We start from the raw sequence: 22,898 nt of genomic DNA, 5'->3' as shown, positions 1-22,898 counted from the left end.
AAATAAGAATCTGGGGCTTTTGTGTCTCAAGAGGTTTGTTTTGCAAATGCAAGAATACATTTTTCTGTCTTGTTTAAATGGCAGCATTAGACTTTGTCCTGGGCACTGATGCAGAACATTTCCCTATTGGCACTGCTGCTTCAGAATTTCCTTCAGGTGCCTTAAGTGGAGTTAATGTCATTGGTTTTTCTTCCCAGTCCTAGTCAAAGTTGTTGGCATAGTGGGTGAGACCAGCAAGGTAAGAGATGTTGCTGAAATCCATCTAATTCTTTAACACCCCAAGAAGAGAGCCTGTGAAGGTGTTGTGGCTAGTAGGAATCTGTTCCAGAGTTTGGAGAAGGGCACATGTGAAAAAGAAGCTTGGAAAAAATCTTCAAAAGCATCTTTTCCTTCATTCCTCATGTATGCTGTCCTCTTACGTTTTGCATGCCCAGATCAAGAAGCAGCAATTGGGAACTGCATGTTGCAGAGAACGTGTCTCTGTGAGCCCTACATACTGGAATAATCTTCCAAGCAAGGTAGAAGGAAGTCACATCCAGCTCTGACAGAACAGCAGAACCTGCTGTTGGGAGGAGGGGACTGTCATTGAAATGGGACTGAAGTCCTGGTCTTCAGAGACATGGAGTCCACTTGTTACAGGGCAAGTTGTCTGCCAGCTTTGGAAACAGGACATCTCTTTCCCGATCATTCTCCTTACTCTAAATTAAGGTCTTCTGATGGGCTGTGGCTATGGTTCTGTGAACGCAGCATTAAGACTGTATCAATGTGCTGTAGGATGGGCCGGGGGGGGAGGAGGAGAGAAAAGAAAATTGAGTATTCTTTTAGTAGAGATGCGCACTTCGGCTTTTTGGAAATGCTTATACTTTCAGCGTACAACCTGTGAATATTGCTTAATATAGCGTAAAAAGAGAGTGGATAAGGCTCTGTGTTTACTGTTGTCACCATGCTGCCAAACCTGGAAAGCTATGTTTTAGTCTTCACAGCAGCAGAGTAGAAGTGCTTTACTGAAGGGCAGAAAGAGGACTGTTCTGTTTTAAAGAGATTAATAGCTAAATCGCACTTACAACTTGAACAGTAGAGATCTACTGATGTTAAATTACTATTGAAAGCAGATGAAAAGTGCCACGGTGTTACTGTGTTGTGCTTTGTTTTAGTGTTGCCATTTTCACACAAAGGGCTTTTTCAGCCAGGTGTTAGCCCTCTAGGAAGTTCAAAATGGTCAAATTCAGTTGACAGCTTTATTTGGAAACACTTCCAACTGTGTCAAACTGAACTAGACAGTTAACCGAACAGTGATTTGCCACCCCTCACCCCGAAGTGCAATGGGAAAATTTAATTTGGGAAGACTGAAATCTGAAAGCAGGAAGGATAAACAGTGGTTACTCTCACAGGGGACTTGGTGGAGGGATGTTACTTTGTATTTCTGAAGATAGAAACTCTGGCAATCATCAGAGGACTAAAAATGTACTTGGATTTTATCCAAATACTTTAATCTTTTAACGTCTGTTACAATTATAAAGGAGCTCATTGAGTTAATGAACATAGTGTAATGAACTAAGTAATTGCATATTTTTACATCGTTCTCCTCTATGGGGTTGAATCTCAGCTGTGTGTCATGAACTTTGCACAGGTGAAACAAATCCTCTTTTTTGGCTTGGGGCATGTTTGGACATGGTGGTTTAAGATGAGCAGGTTATATTCCTGCTTTCCTCTTTGCCCCTACCCATTGCTTATAGTGGTCCTGATGCTCAGGTGAGTGAGTGGTGAATGTGTTCAAGGGGCTAATTTGGCTGAAAATGTGGGGGTTTGGGTTTTTTTTGTTTGTTTGTTTTGTTGGGGTTTTTTTTTTTTTGCTCTGTGGTAGTTTTTGGACAGTCCACCTCTCTGAACTGGCCTGCTGGACAAGTGCCAGTGCTAGCACTGGGGAGGAGGAGGCCAGGCCATGACTTTGGGGAAGCAGAGACATCAGATCTGCTGTGGAACTGGAGTTTGAATGGCTGAAGCCTGAGGTTTTTGGAATAGAAAGATTTTATTTTAGTGGAGAGCGTAAGGATGGTGGCTCAGGGTGATGTATGTATTACAATATTGTTAACATAAACCAGTTACGAGGATCCATTTTTTTGCTATATACTAAATTAGAGGCACACACATTATTATGCAGCAAAGGCATAGTGTCCTTTTCCCTGTTGCTGCTAGCCTCTTCCTGTTCTGTAGTTAGCATTTGTAAGTTCTTAGCAGGTAAAGTACTTGGCAATAACTCCTGGGTGGAATCAAGAGGGTATTTAATATTTGAGGCACTCTATTTGTTTTTAGGATAATAAAGAAAAGCATCACACAGCAAGTGCTAGTTCATTTTGAATGGGTGTTTTGATAGAAGCTGATTGAGTTGCAGCAGCAATTGGTGGCAATTGATACTCTGGCTCCTGAGAAGGAAGCTGCCATGAGTCTTGCAGAATAATGTGGCTGGCACAGTTCACTCCTCAGTGTGCAGACGGTGCTGGTTGCGTTGTCTGGATGTGTGTATTGTGGGAAGGTTAAGCACTCGATTGGTTGATTAGCCAATTTGGAAACAGTGAGTGTAATGCTCATTCTTGGCATAACTATGCATGTTCCCAGAGAGGCTGGAGCAGGAGGTTCGACCTGAGTGTAGAGATGGGGAAACACAGTTGTGCCGTCATCAGTTTTGACAGTGAGTATTAGCTGTAGCCATTTGGGGAGCTTTAGAGAACCTTTGTAATTATAGTTACTTATGAGTTAGAAGATACTTGGAGAAGCAGGTCATATATATATATATACACACACACACACTACAAAGGTGACTTATTAATTGATAGTGACTTTTTACCTGAGCAAGGAAGTAAACATATTTACTAAATTAGCTAATATTTTTCATGAGTCAAGTTTCTTTGTGAATGTATTTCCACTTTTTTCTGATAGTAAAACAGGAGACAATCATAAGACCTCACTTTAGCTTTAAATCCAGTGGCTGAATTGGTGCTCTGCCCCCCCCCCCCTTTTTTTTAATAGCCCAGCATAATAGCATAAATTAGATTTGGTGGGGTTTTAAGTTCACAGGAGGGTTGTAACTTTGGAGTGAACACATTGCCTGTCCTGCTGTCCCTGCTAAAAGGGAGACACAGTAAGCTTTTCAACTGTTGTCTGCTGCTTAAGCGGCATGACCCTCTAGAGCTTATGACTCAAACCAGTAGAAGGATATGTGCATCACTCTTTCCTCTTTCCCTGGGCCATGTGGATTTTAATGTTGAATAAAGTGTGTAGTAAAAATCATGGGGTGCCCACAAATTGTACCGAGTGCTTGAATGTGATGTATTAGACTGTAACAGCAAAGCAATTTACAGTAGTTTTCCTGTCAGAAGTAAAGTTTCATCTTGATCTTTAAAATCTTAGTTCAAGTTAAGGAAGACTGGGACCTTTTTTGAATGAGTGCTCTTGGATGCCAGCTGGGAAGAGTTATGGAGATTGTTGGTCCTAAGTTGTAACCAATGGCTGGTTTTAGTGTGCTTAGAGGACCTTGTTATGGCACAGAAGGCAACCTGCTACAAAAGCAGCTCTTTTTGCTCATTGTGCGCACAGCTGAGTATAGAAAAGGCACAATATTTGAACACGGGTGGGCAGGCTGGGACTTCAAGAGTGCTTAGAGTCATTACATCAGTGTACTTGAAGAATCACAGAATGGTTAAGGCTGGAAGGGACTACTGGAAGTCATCTTGTCCAACCCCTCTGCTCAAGCAGAGTCATCTGCTACTCATGGTTTTGCAATACAGAGATGAGAAAGGGGTAGTCTCATGTTAAAATACCTAGATCTCCTATTACCAAGTGTCACACTTAATGCAGTTTACCAAGCTTCATACAGGACACATCTCCCCTGGAAATGGGCTGGGTGAGCAGAGTGTTGGCGCTGCTGTTATCTTGTAGTCAAGTTTCTTCTGAAAGGTTTCTAACATTCCTCCAAAATACCCTCTGTGTTCTGGTTGTATGAACCTGGAGCTTGCCCTGTTCTGGGCTCTTCAGTGTCTTTTTGCTTGTATTTTACCTTACAGTGATCTTGTGGTTAACCTGGCTGGATAATTGAGAAGATTGCTCAGGTATGCAAGGTCTTCCTGATCTAGAATTACAAATGATGGACCCAAGGTATGTGTCAGCATTGAAAGGGAGGGTGATGCCTGGTTGGGATGTCCCTGGAACAGTGGTTCCAGGCCTGCAGGTACACAGACTGAGCAGTACTCAGCAAAGCAGGGTGGGATCAGGGTTAAGGATGGGCATATGCACAGTATTTTTGGGGGGTGCGACTGTGTCCATGTTTGTTTCCTTAGCATCTCTGTATTCGTGTTTCCAAAGCACGTTTAATAATGTCCATTAAAATGTCAGATTAGTCTTAATAACTAATATTGTTTGGAGATACAATCTCTTTAATGCAGAATAGCTCAAGCTATTCCACAAGTTTTAGTGATAGACAAGGTCTCTAATACTAACTGTGCCATGCGTTTTTTTGCCTTGGGCAGCCATCACTGTATTTCCTGTTTGCAGTCTTGTCTTTTTGCTGAAAGTCCTTCAGAGCCGGCACTGGGAAGTCCACAAGCGTTAAGGGCAAATTGTTCTTTGTGAATATGAGAATGTGAACTGGCAGAGAGCTAGGAGTCTCCAGGGGTGGATTCAGAGACTGTATAGTGCTGAGAAGTCAGGAAAATATGGGGTGTTTTGACTGTTAGCTGTTTTGATGCACTGATTTCAGTAAGTGCATGAGAAACAGTGCCAGTAGGAACACCTCTGTAGATGGAGCTGCATCTGCTGCATTTCTGCTGCAAGATTACTGACAGGTGGGTGTTTTTTCCTTCTCTTGCTTTATGTCATCTTTGAACAGTGGTGTTAGTCCCTGAAGCAAAAGGCTGGTGTCTTCAAAACTTTTGTGTCCTCATTAGACTCATAAATGGTATCCAGTCTTTCTTTTGCTGTTTCTTTTACTTCTGATGAGCATGATGAGCATCAAGCTCTGCTTATTCACTGTGGAGTATCAATGTGTCTCTCTTTTCCACAGTACTTTTCTTTGCACAATGATTTCTTTAGAAAATCATTCTGTTTTTTTCAATCTTCGACATCCTGTCTGTGCTGTTCCTTAACTTGGTTATTTCCTTTAGCATTCATGCATCTCTGTTGCCCTCTCTTCCTCCATCTGACTGCTGACTTCCTGACTGTACCATGAGTTCCTCTGTATGTGTCATAAGCATTGATAGGGTAAAAAATACTTTGTTTTTTACACTGCTGCTTCATCTTGCTTCTAGCAGGAAGTTTAGGGTTTCTCCCAACCTTGAGCTTATCTTCTTGTATCTGTTATCTCCTCTGGGATATAGCCAGTCATCGTTGTCTTGGTTCGGCCTCTGCTGAAGCGAAGCAATAAAGTGTTATCATCTTGACTCAAGACGCTCTTTTGTGTGTCCTTTCTAGCCCCCTGATTTATCCAAATGCCAGTAAAGTCCGAAGTACCATAGGCAGATCATGCTAGTGCTAGAAAAGAGGACTGTGACCTTTTGTTATTTCTTTACTCTTAGTTGAATTATATTCAAAATTGCTTTCCTGAGTCACAGCACTTTTGATGAGCTTTCTCTGTTTCTCTTCAGCATATTTTCAACCAGCCTCTAATAAACTTAGTCCAATGTAACTGGAAATGGAGTCCTTTGGAGTGTGCTTAGCTTAAGCATTAAAAAGCACCCCCCCCGCCATTGCGTCCATTCTTTTGAGTTGTAATATTTAGCGTTGCTTTATTTTAGTTGTTATTTCACAATACCAGTGTCCTTTTTCCTTTCTTCTCCACTCCAGCTTTCTTATTGCTGAAAACTTTAATTCTGTCCTTACAACCCTTTAAGAACAGCAGCACCACTGGCTGAAATTGAGTCTTCATCTTTTTCCCATTATGTCCCTCCTACCTCTCAGGTTATGTGAGACTACCCTGAGAGGTAGGAAAAGAAAATTGTATTCAGCTGGATTTTAAAGTGTATTTTTTGCTGCTTGCTTCAGTTTAGAAACATCTGGAGTACAGCCCAATGACCAGAAACAACCCCAAATGAAGCGGCAAGCCGTGATAAACTGTGAAAAGTTTAAGTGGATTCTAACATTTTATTCAGAGTAGTGTTTGATTTTGATACCTGCTGTGGTCTTTAAATTCCACATGCTAGGCAGGTACTTGGCACCTTTGAAAAATCATGCTTTTTTTGTGCAGCCTTACCTCTTTGACTGCTGGGTTGTTGTTGGTGTGTTGATGGTTTGGGGTTTTTTTTTTGTTTTGGTGTGGTTTTTTTGTTTTGTTCTGTTTTTAACTGGGTTTTTTGTTTGGTTTTTTTTTTTATTTCTTGGAATAGTCTTTTGAATACTTGAGTTCGGTACTTTCCTGATCTCTTCTTTGAAGAGCTCAGATATTAACATCTTTAGTAAACAGAGTATCTTTATCTGAGTGGATGGTATATGAATATTAATTAAATTGCCACAAAGGTTCAGATACCTTGAATAATCAAACCCAAGTTTTTAGTCCTCTCTCTTCTGAATTATAGATGTGTAACTAAAAGTTCCTTAGTAGAAGGAGAGCGATCTTCCAAGAAGTGATCTTCCAAGAAGCGGGGGAGTTCAAGTTAAATAAGTACCTGAATTTTGCTGGTATGCTTCAATATGCGCTTCAGAAGCAAGAACAGACAGCCTGCTTGCTTGTATTCTGAGTACATCCAGTCTGCTGTGTTTTCTTCCACCTTTTCTTTTCAAGCACCCATTAAAGTCTATTTTTCTCTCTAGTTTTGAAGAGTACTTTTTTGAAAGTGGGCCTGTCATTGATGGTGAAACCTCAACCACAAAAAATGCTTCCTAAGGAAAGGAACAGCAAGATGACTGTGGGAAAGGTAAAATACTTGGAATGAAATTGTGAAGAAAGGTTATGGGTATGTGAGAATGATACGGGTGATAACCACACAGATATTCACCATCTTTCCTGGGCGGCTTCACTAGTGGCAAAAACTGTCCTGTTCTGTACATTTCGCACCCATATTCCTAAAATCTCCTCCAATACTAGGTTTCCAGGTATTTTGGAGAGGAAAAGTGGTGTATTTAAACCTGAAGAGTCCAAAGCTCATTTTATCATAATATTAAATGGTGCATTCCTGGGCTAATGATGCATCATGGATCAGCAGACTGCAGGTTCAGCATCAAAGAAACGTTCTTGTTGGGAAGCTGATGGACCGCTCTGAACCGTGGAAGTCCATTGAGTAGGGTCAGGTCTTCCTGCAGTGTCAGTGGCTGCTGCGGAGGGGGTAGCAGCCCCCCCGGGTTGTCTGCTCTCTGAGATCACCCCCTCTTTTTCATCCCTTACTAGAATATAGCTCGTAGCTCCTGTAGAGCTTTATCTTCCATTTGTGGCGAAGCATCTGTGGATTTTATTGACATGGGTCTGCCGGGCCCCTGACTCCTGTCTAGTTCAGGGGTGAATAGCACCGAACGCCTAACAAAAGGGAAGAAGGCAGCATGAAAGCCTTTTTATGTACACAAAGTGTACATCCAGCCCCGTGGCTTCTGTGCCCTGTTTTTATTTCTTGCAGCGATGGTGGAGCATGTTTACAGCTCCTTAGACTCGGCTGTGCAGTCATGCAGTTCAACTCCAAAAATAACTCTCTTGGGGGATATTAATCCAGCGTTGGATTATCTTTCTAAAATCGTTAATCAGACTTGGTCCCCGAGGGACCTTCCAGCTGAACTTGCCACTTAGTTTCTGTTTGCTGGGGCAGCGGGAGGTGAGTGGAGGAAGCTGATGAGGTTTGACAAGAAGTGGTTACTTACGTAAGGTCCCGAGCGGAGGGACCCGTGTGCCCCTCTCCTCTGGCTGCGGGTCCCCGGGCTCAGGGCTCAGCTCCCTGCCGGCACCCGCTGTGTCCTGCCTTGTCTGGGCTGCGTTACTGCCCTCCCTTCCGTTCACCTTGTTTTGCCTTGAAGAAATGCCATGGGAAAACCTGCCTGCAAGGGCGGAGTGGGGGGGATCTGTGCCGGCTCTAGGTGATTCCTCTATACGCTGCCTTTTGTCCGGGGAGGAGAAACACGTGCTTTGTTTTATTAAATTCTCAAATGCACGTGGCGTTCCTTCGGTTGCTTTTTAATCATTAACTTCCTTACTCAAGCTGTTCACAAAATGGCCTGGCCTGCTGTTTGAATATTACCTCTCTTCTGTAAAAGAAGAAATGAGCTGTTGTAGGCTGCTGTTTTCATATATGACTAGAACCGCGAGTCACATAACTCCTATTAGCCTGCATTTTTTTTCTCCTGTCCGTAGAGTAAGAATAGGGTTCATTTCTTGAGAGATGTGCTCTGATAGCTATAGGTTATTCAAAGTACTTTGAGATCCATGTATGGAAAATGCCAGGGAAATTGCAAAGCAAATTTGTTTTTTTTTTGGTTTTTTTTGTTTTTTTTTGGTTTTTTTTGTTTTTTTTTGGTTTTTTTTGGTTTTTTTGGTTTTTTTTGGTTTTTTTTGGTTTTTTTTGGTTTTTTTTGGTTTTTTTGGTTTTTTTTGTTTTTTTTTTGGTTTTTTTGGTTTTTTTGGTTTTTTTGGTTTTTTGGGGTTTTTTTGGGGTTTTTTGGGGTTTTTGGGGGTTTTTGGGGGTTTTTTTTTGGTTTTTTGGGGGGTTTTTTTTTGGTTTTTTTTTTTTTTTAAATGAGTTCTACTGAGAACTAATTTCATACACGAATAAAATCCCATTTTCCACATGCAATGCATAGGTAGAAGGGGAAAAGTCAATACGTTTTACTGTCGTATGTGCTCCCTCAGAGCCAGGCAGGTAAATTGAGAGCTTGTGTGTCTGTGCTGATGCATTTTTGCATTAAATTTAACATACTTTGATTTCCAACTTGAGTGTTTATTACACTGGCTTAGTAGACTACTGGAAGCTCTGCATAGCCTGGTTGAAATGCAGAAATACGCTGTATGTGGTAATAACTTGCAGAATTTGCACTTTAATGGGATAATCTGTCATGGTTCTGAAAAACCCTATTGATGTAAGAAAGTGTAGTCAAGTGGTAGGGATGTTTTGGTTGTGGAGGTTTTTCCCTCAAATTATAAAATAGTGTGCTGCTGAGCATGAAAGTTGCTTAAACCTCCTCCAAGTTACAGCTGCATGCATGTATAAGGGAAAATAATGGGAAGTTGCCTTTCTTTTTCTCAGACTCCTCCTCTACTTCATACACTCATGCCTGTACATGCATCCTGTTGCCTTCAGATTCTGCCTTGAAAGTAAATGTCGTAAAAATGAGTTGCAAAGTTGCTCTTACATGTTAGTGCTTCTTGGATCCCACTGGGAGGGAAAAAGGAGCTGCACTTGAGAAAACTCTGTAACTAGACATTTTAGTGACGGCTGTGTCCTATTCACTGCTTGACTGCTGCTGGCATAACAAAAAGCAGTTCAGATCGGTTCTAGTTCTTCATTCACATCATGAAAATTGCTTACTAAATTGGAAGCATTTCACACCAGGGATTATGCCTGCCTTATTTTACTGGGCAGTGTCTAACATGCTATGTACCACTGGAATAAATAGTAGGTCATTTGTAATTGTCAGCACTGTAGATTGCAGAATTTTCTTTGCAATCATAATTTTGTGATGACAGCTAAACATCTATTTTGGCCTAAAAAAAAAGAATAAACAATATTTGTTTCTGGCATTGCCACATAGGTAGAAGGAAACTAAATTATCATGCATTGGATTCATAAGATTATAAACTAGGAAAAAAAAAAAAGTCAGCATATTTGACTAGGATGTCCACTGAGAAACAGAAAGAAATTTGTGGTGATGATTTTATATATGCTTTTCAGCATTCAGACTACTCTGATGCCTCCGAATTGGTCTTCTGCTGGTGGGAGAAGTGGAACTACATCCATTTGTATTAGTTCAAGATCTGTCACTTTGCTTTGTGTTTTATGACTGTGTAAGCATACATATATTAATAATTATAATTATGTAGGGGATCTGTGCTAGCCTGCATTAAAAACTAGTCACACTGAAATTGTCTTCTGAATGCTGTGGCAGACTTCTCTTGCACCTTGCTTTGGAATGCAAATGCTTATTTTCCATAGCTGAATTTGATTAAGTTACTGTCAACTTTCCTTGACCCTTCTTTCTTAAACCATTTGCTTTCTTCCTGCGTGACTTGTTAAGACGGACCACAACTCGCTGAAGCAACATGAGGGTTAATGCCCACATTTGTATGCGAGAGTGGAAGTTTTCTGCAAATGTATTGCTGCATAATGTCATTTTGCTTTCGTAGCATGGCCAGTGGTCATGAATCAATGTTTTTTCTCCGGCATTCATTGTGAGCTTTGGAGCTAGCTAACCTCCTAGGAGAAGTATTGGGCTGTGAGTTACCTTCCCTTTGCCTGAGGTGAGAGGTGACAGTACTCCGAGCTGCTTCCCTGTCTTCCTAGTTAACAGAAAGTGTGTTTGCCCATGCATTAGGTGGATTCTGTAATTTTTATAGGTCTCTCTCCTCCCTCTATAGATATGTGGCCTACAGATGATTTTTTCCTGAAAACTGTAGAAGAAACATGATGGGGGGAAAATGAAACTGTTGAAAATAAGGGCTTACTCATCTGAAGTTATCCTCAGTCAAGTTTGTCTGGCAGGAGCTGCTGCTGCTCTTTTTGTGTCGCGGCCAGCAAACTCGGGCTCTGGCTGAGGCTTCCAGCATCCCTCCTGCCAGGGATGCTGTGCTGTGCCAGGGAACGCAGGGAGAAACCTGTCAGTCAGGCACTGGGTCAGCCAGCTCTGCTTAAGCGCTGCGGGCAGTTTAATACGAAAACATCACTGGGCTAAGACTACCGAGGACTGTTCTGCTGAGGAGGTGAGTGTGGGAGCAAAAAGGTGCCAAGATCTCGGTTTCATTTGACTTGTCGAGGTGGATTAGCAGCTCATTGCTGCCAACAAGTCTTGCTTCTCCTCCCCCTCCCCACCACGTTGTGCCACCTCTGAGAAGCTGTTTGACTCTAATGTGGTAAAAACCAGGTAACCAAAAATAGTTTTTTGCTGGTTAGTTGAGTCAGTGCGCTGCAGGGCAAGGGGAACACTCATGGGAGGTATAAGTGGCGGGAGCAGGAGGTGTCGGGGGAGAAATGGCGGGGACTTTGCATCTGCTTAGGCTGTGCGGGGGAAAAGGCAGCCAAAAGTGAATGTCTGACACTTCTTAACGACCAGCAAGCCAGTTGCATGCTTTAATTGTGTTTATTCCCGGTCCCTGTAACATCTACCAAATGTAGACAATATCACTGTGTTTCTTAATCATGTTGTTTAGTCTTTCAAGGGGCTTCCTGCAATACAGTCTTATTTATAGACTGTCCATTGTCTTATTTACTGCCATGCGCTTTGCTTTGTGGAGATGTGCGAGCCTGTCGGCATCAGAACTGCCATGGTTGGAAATAAATTGCTGGAGTGTTAAACTTCATTAACTGCTTTTATGGTGTGTCTTGAGAACCCTATGTGGAATGTAGCAGGGCTTGCGAACATGGAGAACTGAGCGTTTTCAGAGTAGACCAGAGGACACACAAGGAAAAAGGAAGGGTAGAGCCATATATATGAAGGCTGGATGACCTCTCACTGATAAGTAGTATGAGATGAAGGTACAAAATTTCTTGATAAAGGGGTGGTTTCATGATTTTGTTTGGGCTCATCTGACTTCATGCTTCTGCTGCAATTGGAGAAGGGTTGCTAGACTGGGTTAGTTGCAGCAGCAACTGACAGTGGTCAGAGTCTTTTTTTCCTGTACCTGTTTGTGGCTTTTGGATGTCTGGTATATTCTGTCAGCTCATCTCTTGCCTTAGCTCTTTCAAGGGGTATGTGTGCAAGCATGTGTCCATGCTTTCACCACTTCCTTCTCTTTTCTGCTAAGAAGAAGTGGGACTGCACCTCTGGGGATTTCTACAGCTTCTCTCATTTTGTCATACATGATGGCATTTTGCTGGGTCTCGGCAGAGCGCGCAGGAAATGCCACTGTCGGCATGGAGGATTTGGCAAAGCAAGCAGGAACCTGGCAGCCTGCAGGAGGGTGCATGGGTTGCCGTGTCTGAGAATTGCAAGGCTGTGCTACTTCAGTGGCAGTCCTGCTACTGCTGAGCAGGGAGAGGGGTACAGAAGGTTTGTTTGCAAGCTCCAAAAGGCACTACACCTGTTTGAAAAATGTTTGTTGTTTATTGCGAGGTTACAAACTTTGATGAGCCAAAAGAGACAGAAGTTACATTCTGCAAAACCTGAGGACTTGGTTCTTCCCCTTTCCTTCCCCAAAATGCACAGCCTGCGCTGTTTGACATGAGATCCTATTGATATTCACATTTTTGCAGAACTATGACGTTTTATGTAGCTGATCATTTTACTGTTAATGTATACTGTATCCTTGTGTGTTCACGTGTCTGACATTTACCATAAAAAAGTATTTCTATATGGGTATCTGGATCCTTTAGGTGAGGGTATGTGTTTGTGTGTGTGTATGTATATGTGGAAACTGCTGTGTGTTCTGCCTTCTTCCTGACATCCTGGTTGCTATAGTGCAGTGATCTATTTGTGAACACCCAGAAGATCATTGCTATAGTTAAAAGAAACAGTGTTTCCTGGCCATAACTTCCTGGGCAATCTCTTCTCCTGGAGTGCCAGCTTTAACCAATTTGGTCACGTTCCCTGGGACTCCAGGAGTGACACTGTAACAGGAGCTTCCTCTAGTTTGTTGCTTTTCCCCACCAGCATATTTAATAATATTTAAAAATAGTTTCTCTATTTAAATCTAATGCATGCCTGTTATTCACCGTACATTTTAGTGCTTCAGCCATCTTTCTAACAGACTGTCGAGCTGTGCAGCGTGTTGTGGTGTTGTGTCCTGTGTCTGCTTCTGTAATATGTGCCATTCTTCTGCCCTTGCACATACATACACACATACGTTTTCATCCACCTGCCCAGCCAGGCAAAATGTAGGAGACGAAGCAGCAGCACTGGAGTTCTGTCTGAACTGCTGTATTATTTTTTTTTTTTTTTTTTTCCTTCTCCCTGCAGGTGTGAATGAGAGAGACTCTCTGCAGTATTTAGTGTCCAGTTGTATTGGCTCCGAAGAACAGCAGCGTCGCAATGCCCCCTCCTGCTGATATAGTGAAGGTGGCGATTGAATGGCCAGGTGCCTTCCCCAAGTTAATGGAAATAGATCAAGTAAGTGCCTGTGTATGTGTGCTTGGCCAATGCTTGTGCGTAAATAAGTTCTTCTCTGCGTGTGTGTGTCTCTGCATTTATGTTTACTTAGGGGCACACATATGTTTCTGTGAGTGCGTGTGTGGTAAAAGGTGTTTTTTATAATGGGTGTAACCCTCTTCCTGTTTTACTGCTTAATGTTTTTGATGTGTTTAGCTGTTTTTTCTGATTTGCTTTTTCTTTTTAAACAGCTGCTTAAATAAGGTGTTTACTGCTTGTGTGACCCACTTAACGCTTTCGTGCCTTAGTTTGTTCAACTGTGAAATTGTGGTAATGTTGTTACCTCTGGGTGGAAAGTCTTCGAATTTTTAGTCAGTGCTTTTCATTTGGAGTAGGATCATACCGAATGGCTGCAGCAAGTGCAGATTTTGGAACTTAAGTAGTGGTGCACTGTGAGCAGAAGGATCTTTGCTGTTCCGTACAGGAATCTCGGGGGTTGTCCTGTTTAGCTGGTTATTTCTAATGCAATAGCCTCATGGACTGATTGGAGGCAGTGTACAGAAGCTAACAAATTCAAAATTATGAATTAAAGGTTCTTTGTAGGAAATTTGGGCGGGGGAGTGGTTGGGGGGAAACAAACCAAATCAAGTTATACAAGTGCCATGCTTTATGTTCTGGATTTCTCTGAGATTGTTTTTGTGGCACATGTATTAATATTAAAAGCAACCTCTTAACAGCTTACCCATAAAGTTTTGAAATCATACAGCATGTTACCTGTTTAGAATAATTATTATTTCTGTAAACAGTATTCAGAGTGAAGGAAAGCATTTCATAATGTGCTTTAGACCCTAGTGTATCTGGGGACCAAGTACATTATAAAGTTCTATTGGAGAGGAGAAAATTTCAATTCATGCTGAAAATGTTTTACTGAAATGGGATCCTAATTTCTTCATGCAGTGCAATCAGTTTCACTTCTAGTTAACCATTTTGTGGCATATGCTTGGGAAATTCCTGTGTGAACTTTGTAGAAACATGGTACTAGAGGGTGGCTGAAATAGCAGCAGTATGATTTTTAGGCACTCTGGAAGCCTCTTTAGAGGTAAGGGGAGTTCCCAAGCAGTTAGCACTTTGTAGTTTGATTTCCAGACCTGCCAAGCTTCTCCATTTTCATTTGCTGAAATTTTTTAGTAAGCATATATCTACAGATACAAATCTCTTGCCTTCTGGAGTGAAGAATGTTTTACTTTTTTCTTCTTATATAACAAATGGTAGACACTCTGCACGCTGTGTTCAGGGAAGGATGCATGTTAGTCATGATGAACAACAGCTTATTGCTACCAAGTACAGTGGGGACAAAAATGAACAAATATTATGCAGTCTCCTTCCAAGCAGCAGTAAAATAATACCAAAATGATTGTTTTTAATTCACAAAATGGCTTAAAGTAACTCTCCAAAAAACCTCATACCTTATCTCATCATATATCAGCTTACTGTCCTGGAACCTTGTTTTTTCCTTTATTAGATAAGATTTAGAGGGGACAAGAAAGATCAATGCTAACTTATGTCAGGTAGAACTCTTCCAACCCAGCCTGCCAAGTTGTCTGCAAGCTTCCTCGTGCCGCTTTATGGGGAGGAGCAGGGAGAAGAGGGAAAATAAGGTTGAAAGGGAGAAGGCTGACAGCAGCCTGCTCCTGATGCAGGGGGAAATGGGGGAATGAAGTTTGAGGGTCTCATTCCTCACCTTTCTGACATGGAAAATACAGGTGTGGTGACAAGAAATGAAGATGGGAAAGAAACATCCTTTCTTAATACCCATACACACAAACCCGCAGATTTGCCTTTTTCAGCGATGGGAGTGATGTGGGAATGAGTCCTGAAAACATACTGGGTGATACATGCTTCTAAACACACAGCTCTGCCTTTGGTTCACTTAATGCTAACTTTTCCCCAATCTGTTTCCTTTAAAACATCTATTTAGTTGAAGAGCTGTAGTGGAGGAGATGATTCATACCTCAGATGGCTAGCTGTCAGAGATGATAAAGGGAACGAGGGAAAAGGAAGGCAGAAAAGAGAAATGACTTTCCCATTGACCAGACATTGCAGCCAGTGCGTGTCTCCCAGGTGGGATCTGCTCATTCAAGCAGCATTTGACATATATTCAGAAAATCCTAAAAACTTTGCATTACCAGTTTCCTCCCTCTCTGATCCCTTACTAGCAAGAAAAACAGTATTTAAAAGAACAACACTGTATTATTACTTTAAAAAGAACAACAAAAAAACCTCACTGTAGCATGACGCAGGCTCTTTATCTTTCAGGGTACTGAGGCTATTCCAAATATTGAAGTACAAATACCATATAAGAGATCAGAGGAAAATCTGGATTTATTTTTTTTTTAAGGTTGCTTGTTGTATACGCTTGGTAGCATTTATTTATATTCAGTTGCACAGTATCCCAATTCACCTGCTGTGTATATGTATATTTTGCTTAGCAATGAAGAGAATAAAATATTTTCAAAGTGAGGAAATGTCATTGTGAAACTACAGTGATTAGCAGTGGTGTACTGGAAAGTGTTGGGCCTGAAAAGAGCTCGAGTATTTTTTCCACCAAATGTTATTAAACTTTACATTAAAAACCTCCCCTTCAGGTGCATGAATTCTGACAATCTTGACTTCATGAGGCGCAGAACTTTTCCTAGTTGATGCTTCCCACTGCGTTTTCTGTAGGTTTGTCAACCTGGGTTCATCAATGACAGTTTTAACTTTAATCATACAAAATTAGTTTCACTGAGTTAGAGAGACTCTTTGCTGCACAATTAATATATAATTAAGTGTTTTTCAGAACCAGCCTCTGTGCCTAACCTTTCTTCTCATTCATTGAAATGTACTATTTGATGTCAGGGTTTTACAACTTTTTTCCTGGAAAGTTGCTTTAAACAAGGAGGGCAAAACTGCGTATTATTTACTTACCTAGAAGTACTTATTATTATTACTTACTTATTATTTACTTACTTTACCTCTCTCTTACCAGGTGGGGACTAGTTAAGTTGCAGTAAACCTAGCAACTGGCTGTTACCTGTACGCATTAAACCTGATTTTAAAGCATGTGCAAGCTAATGTACTTTTCTGCTTTCTCCTTGAGAGATGGACTTGACTGAATTCAGTTACTCTCTTCCAGAATACTTGTTTTTTTTCATTTGGGTTTCCCCCCATTTCTATCACTTTCCTCAATTGTAAATTTGAAAAATAACATCTGGACTCTTCCCCCCTGCATAAATCCCTACTGGCAATATTAGTACTTGTATTGGGTTTGCATGGCAAGGTTTTGGTAGCAGGGGGGCTACAGGGCTGGCTTCTGTGAGAAGCTGCTAGAAGCTTCTCCCATGTCCAATAGAGTCAATGCCAGCCAGCTCCAAAGGCGGACCCGCTGCTGGCCAAGGCCGAGCCCATCAGTGACAGCACTAGTGCCTCTGGGATAACAGATTTAAGAAGGGGAAAAAATTTGTTGTGCAACAGAAACTGCAGCCGGAGAGAGGAGTGAGAACATGTGAGAGAAACAACCCTGCGGACACCCAGGTCAGTGAAGAAGGAGGGGGAGGAGGTGCTCCAGGTGCCGGAGCAGAGATTCCCCTGCAGCCCCTGGGGAAGCAGAGATTCCCCTGCAGCCCCTGGGGAAGACCATGGTGAGGCAGGCTGTCCCCCTGCAGCCCATGGAGGTCCACGGTGGAGCAGATATCCACCTGCAGTGCATGGAGGACCCCATGCCGGAGCAGGGGGATGCCTGAAGGAGGCTGTGACCCCGCGGGAAGCCCATGCTGGAGCAGGCTCCTGGCAGGACCTGTGGACCCATGGAGAGAGGAGTCCACACTGGAGCAGGTTTTCTGGCAGGACTTGTGACCCCGTGGGGGACCCACACTGGAGCAGTTTGGGAATGACTGCAGCCTGTGGGAAGGACTCACGTTGGAGAAGTTCGTGGAGGACTGTCTTCTGTTGGAGGGACCCCATGCTGGAGCAGGGGACGAGTGAGGAATGCTCCCCCTGAGGAGGAAGGAGCAGCAGAAACAAGGTGTGATGAACTGACCTCAACCCCTATTCCCTGTCCTCCTGTGCTGCTGGAGGGGGAGGAGGTAGAGAATTTGGGAGTGAAGTTGTGCTCAGGAAGAAGGGAGGAGTGGGGGGAAGGTGTTTTTAAGATCTGGTTTTATTTCTCATTACCCTTCTCTGATTTGATTGGTAATAAATTAAACTAACTTCCCCAAGTTGAATCTGGTTTGCCTGTTACAGTAATTGGTGAGTGATCTCCCTGTCCTTATCTCGACCCATGAGCCTTTCATTAAATTTTCTCTCCCCTGTTCAGTTGAGGAGGGGGAGTGATAGAGTGGCTTTGGTGGGCACTTGATGTCCAACTAGGGTCAACCCACCACAGTACTGTGGTCAAAATTAATTTTTAATGAAAAGATTTTCTTATGACTTTTAAGAGCTGGATATAGGAATGATCTACTTTTAAGTCTTCCTGTCATGTAGGAGGAGGAATGGAAATGGGTTGGTGTCTGAATTTGCATTGGGATCTTTTTGTGGACTTTTTAGGGGTGCAGTCTGGGGAAGAAATGAATGGTAGATGCTGACTGCCTGTTACCTCCTTCTCCCAATCTTCTGGCTGATTATTGTGGAAGATGTTAAGGGTAGGGCCACACGGCCTCTGTACAGGTGAACCAGGATGCAGGCTACTGTATCCTGTCTTGTCTTTATTTGTCCCAGAAATAGCCATTTTCTAAGAGGATGTTATTTCTTGTGTTCAGATGGAAATTTGCATGCTTTAATTTGTGCCCATTATGTATAACTCATTCCCAACTGTTGGGTTTTTGTTACAGCACAAATTATTTTAGGTAAGCCAGTGCTGGTTTTAGGTTACCTGGGTACTTTGTTCTGTGGATTTACAGCTTCACTCTTCCTGCTGCAGGGGAAGCAGCTTCCAGGAAAGGCACAAGGTGGATTTTTGGGTGCAATAACTATTTTAGCTTACCCCATTCAAATCCACTCTTGTGTGTTAACACAAATTTTACTAAAACCAGATTTCTCTAAACTTGGGGATGAACTTACTCATCATTGGAGGTAAACACTATTCCTACAGAAGGGAACAGTTTATAATAAAACTTGGCCATACAGTCTCTTCCTCCAGGTTTACTTTTATCTATGAGATCATGAAATATAGATTAAATTAGCAGATGTGAATCTTTACATTAGCCAAAAAAAAAGGGGGGGGGAAAGCTGTGTTTTCAAAGTACAAATGTGGTACAGTGGGCAAAATTTGCAGGAGCACTGTCAAATGACAATTTCATGTTAATACAGTGCAGCACATAGGAGGAACCATGGACTGCTTTACATTAATGCTTTCTCTAAGGTTTACATTTAGTCAGTAAGTTTATCTTTTAAGAGTGTCTTTCAGGTTGTCTCTTCTGCCAGTATATGCTATAAATGTCATTTTAATTTTTCTTTTCAGAGAAGTCATTGTACTTCACTGCATATTAAAAGGAAACAAGATTTTTTTTTTTAAAGGGAACTTTGAAATCGTTTTGGGTTTCGGACCTAAATCTGGATCCTTGGGGATTGTTAGTTGATTTAGTGCAGTGTTTCTCAAACTGTGGGGAGAAATGTAGTTTAAAAGGGCTTGTGAAATGCTTAATTAGAGAAAAGAAAGTGGCACGTCGCTTCTGCCATGTGTGTGGACTAAGAATAGCTGTAGTTTCTGCAAGTGCTGTCACTAGTAATAGCAGTATACCAATACAAACCTAGCATCAGAAGTCTAAATGTATGCAATATTAGTGAGCGCCAGCATCGTTCAAGTGGTGAAGAAGAGAGGGATCTTGATGTCTGTCTGCACCAGAGCCTGTACCGTGTTGCTCCCTGCTCTTAGTTCTGGCTCCAGACTCCGACTCCCTCAAAATCAAGGGGTGTAGTGCTGAGGGAATGAAGGAGGAGAGAGGCTCTTACCTCCTTCGCACAAACCTGCAAAATTATATGAACCCTTATCCAAAAAGTGTAATAGTATTGCAGTAGCTGGAGGTACTGGTGCTTTTTGGTATTAATATTGTGAAGATTTCCAGTGTCATTGCACATTGTGAGTTTAAAGTAGTTAAGGGAAATGTCAGTGCCTTTAACAGCTGACAAGATCTCAGTTTCTTGAAGATAGAGGACTAGGAAGCAGGTTGGGGTGGGAGGGGGAGAAATAATATTACACTGGCTTATAAAAATGTTTCCTGCCTGGATTTGCTAGCAGCAGCTGCTTTCTGTCAGGTTGGAGAAGGGAGTTAGTGCTTGAGGCTGGCTACTGCAGCTGTATCTCAGCCATTCTGAAAGAGGACCTTGGTTGCTGCTAATTGGAAACTTACCCAAAGGTAGATGAGCTGAAAGGTGGCTGCCTTCTCAAAAAGATTGAAAAACATTCGGCTAGCTTAAACCAGTTTACTAAAGGTAGGGCTTGCTTAAAATCAACTTTAGGTGTTAAACAGATGCTAACAATAATTTAATGAGTTTTATTGCTCCTTGTTGTACCTGTCAGTATTTCAGCTTCACAAAATCAAAGATGAAACTGTTCATGAGGCAGATACTAACCAGCATATAGACATAGTGAAAATATTTAACATTTTTATAATCCTTTCAGTTTTGTTACCATCAGGGTTTATTAATAGAACTGGTAAGGAAATCATATCCACTAACTTAATGTGCCATTTTCTTTGTTGGACTAATGAAAGGTCTCAATTTAAAAAAAAACCAAAAAAAACCCCCAAACTGTTCAGCAACAAGAATAACCTTGGAAACAATAATGCAGATGTTTTAATGCATTGGATATAACTCAGTGCACTAACACACATATATACATAGGCAGTGCTTTGTTAACGTAATTCACAATGATTGGTTTGTTACAATGGGTGTCGAAAAATAGGATTCCTTTTCTTACAGGGCTGTGGGGTTGGAGCACTCATCTGTAGAGCTCCAGTTCTTCGCTGTGGTGGCAGCCAGCCATCCTGGATAAAAGGGCAACATTATCATCACATGTTACGTTTTATTAGTCTGGCTTGTCCAAAGCCACATTCCCACTGGTTGGTTGGAGTCTTTCAAGGCTGCGAACTCACATCCCGTGGTGCGTGGCTGGGACCTCGTAACTGAAAAATATGTAAAAGTCTTGTCTTATACTGTTGAGCACAGAGACAGCAGCAAAGCTTAATAGATTGAAGAGGCAATAGCTGTGGAGAAGGATTAGAAATTGTGAAAGAAATGGAAAAAAGAAATAGAAATATTTAGTGAGTTACAGTCTAATGGATGCTATTTATGCTTTCTACTTGTTGCTGTCTTTTATGTTAGGAAACATGAGTTAAATGCAGTAGACAGTTAAATATTTTCTTATAGAAGTGGAAAAAGAACCAGCAGACACTTGGGGTCCTGCAGAAATAGTGTCTTGGCATTCTTGATCTCTAGCGTAAAGGATGCTCAGGACACAATATTTTAGGAAAGAGATAAAACAGTTTTATTAATTCTTGTTTGTTTGTTGTGGGAGTTTTTATTTGTTCGGTTGTTTGGTTTTGGTGTTTTGTTTTTTTTTTTCCTGGCAGTGATTTTGTTAGCCCCATAGTGCCAGCTAGAACCTCCCCATTGGAGCCTGAATTTTAATTTCGCTGCCTGCAACTGATGGCATTTTCAAGATGAAGGCAGAACATGCCTGTAAGATTGTTGCATCAGCAAAATTTTTTAAGAAACAGCAGGAGTCTCATCTCTTAATTCTGCTATATTTAAAGGAAATATGTAATGATGAGATTCCTGGAGTTACGCACCAATGAATTAATTACAAAGTACTTCGTTCACATTCTGGCCAGCTGGAGTATCCAGGTGCACTTATGATTTGATTAGATTCTCCTTCTAGAACTCCAAGATTGTAGTACAAAAGAGAGTAATATTAAAAATCCTGCGGTATAAATTTTTGTGCCTTCACATAGAGACCTTTCTACCCTGGTAGGCCAGCAGTGTGTTTGGGGTTTCTTCACTCAGTTTTCAAAGGTATGCTCACTTAATGAAGTGGTTGAGTGAAGAGCCACATCTTAAAGCCCTGCTTTGTATTTTAAACTGTATTTTAAATATGTGGTGCAAGTATGTTGCACCCAAACATGCTGTAATCCACAGCTGTAGGTTCCTAGGTGTTTTATAACTCTTCACTACTCTTGACTGGGTGATTTTGGCATCCCTGCTTGTGAAGTACTTGAGGAAATGGGGAGTGCTGTGGCTTGTTAGGACACTAGATGTGGAGTAAGAAGTTTCTGTAAAATTCTGTGGGTTTGGTGTTTTTTGTGTTTGTTTTTTTTTTTTTTTTAAGTAATGTTACGTTTCAATGCTTCCTTGTTGTACAGTCACTTTAACATCCTAAACATATGATCTGTGGGGCAATGCTTAGATCTGGTGAAATGCAGATTTGGGAGTGAGGATGTATTTGTGGGAGGGAAGGGAGTAACTGAGGAAGCTGCAGCTGAGAGTGAAGGGGAAGCGGACATGAAGACCCAGGTTTCCCGAAGTCCTGTGTGCTCTGCAGAACCCCTAATGCTATATTTATACTAAAGTGTTTCTACTGACACGTTAAAACCACCATCTTAAGGGCTGTGAACTGAGCCAGTAACAGCTCTCTCCCATCAGCAGGCTGCACTTGCTGAGGGTTTTGCTTATTGGCTCTGGGGTGCGAACGTTTCCTGGGTTGGGTTAGGTTGGGTTGTGTTGCTGCACTGACAGAACCGTGTGGTGTTGACCTGGCCTTGGTGGGTTTTTATGGTCTCTGTTACTGCAGTGTTGGGGTGTCCCTGTTTTTCAGGTATTCACTCCCTCTCGTGCTCCCCTGAGTTAGGGAAATCCTCTTCTCCATCTTCTACGGATGCCCGATGCCTAATTAACAAGTCCGGTCTCACTAATACTCCATTGTAGTCAATGGAGAGAGTTGATTCCCAAAGTGGTTCAGAGCAAGTCAAGGAGGCTGAAGCCCAAAGCTCTCCAGTACCTCCCCCTTACAGAAGATGTTGCCTCTTACATCATGAGAAACCAGTGGCAAAGTAGTGAGTCAAGGACCCAGGTGTCCTGGCATCTGGTGTTTGCTACTGAACAGTCCTGCTTCTGTTTCTGTAGCCCCTGGTGTGTGACAGTAACAGATGAAGCCTCCACTGATTGTGACAAGAGGGATTTTTCTGTTTTTTAATAGCCACAAAAATTACTTTTGCACTAAAAGATTTGTTAGTAGAATGGTAGCATTAATTATAGACAGAATGGTGTATTTACTGGCTTGAAATTCTGGTTTTTTGACAGATGCACAGATCAGCAACAGAACTTTTTTTTTTTTTAATGCTGAGTGTTTTCCACTAACAGGTGTGCTGTGTCTGCTGTTTTTCTGTGGTAGGCTTAATGACAGCAAGGGGTAAGGGTTTTCTTGTTACTTCTGTGATTAAAAGGTGTCAGCCAGGGAAAGTGATATCTTAATCATTGTCAACCCCCCCACCCCCAAAAAAAAACCCAACCAACCCCCAAAAAACAGTAAAAGAAAAAGCAGTGAATCTCTGCTCGTCATTTGAAAAGGAAAGATATTCAACCTTGGCCTAAAAGAAACCAATCTACAATTCTCTGGTATAACACTATCAAAGTATATCTGAACTGCATGTATAACACAAGTTTCT

General features: G+C 41.8%; 1 protein-coding gene across 3 annotated transcripts in view; it reads left to right on the top strand.

Moving 5' to 3' along the window:
* The window catches only part of ELMO1 (engulfment and cell motility 1), a 318,707-nt gene that overhangs the window by 35,522 nt on the left and 260,287 nt on the right, over positions 1–22,898 (top strand). For 2 of the 3 annotated variants that reach the window (XM_052792931.1, XM_052792913.1), the window contains exon 3: positions 13,072–13,221. In XM_052792931.1, the coding sequence (XP_052648891.1) occupies positions 13,144–13,221 (78 nt within the window). In that variant the 5' untranslated portion in view covers positions 13,072–13,143. Of the gene's footprint in view, positions 1–10,863; positions 10,880–13,071; positions 13,222–22,898 lie in introns of those variants that run through there. The other variant, XM_052792923.1, reaches the window with a different exon arrangement.

Source organism: Harpia harpyja, chromosome 1, assembly GCF_026419915.1.
Source record: "Harpia harpyja isolate bHarHar1 chromosome 1, bHarHar1 primary haplotype, whole genome shotgun sequence".
Lineage (NCBI taxonomy): Eukaryota > Metazoa > Chordata > Aves > Accipitriformes > Accipitridae > Harpia > Harpia harpyja.
This window is presented reverse-complemented; position numbering and strand designations above follow the sequence as displayed.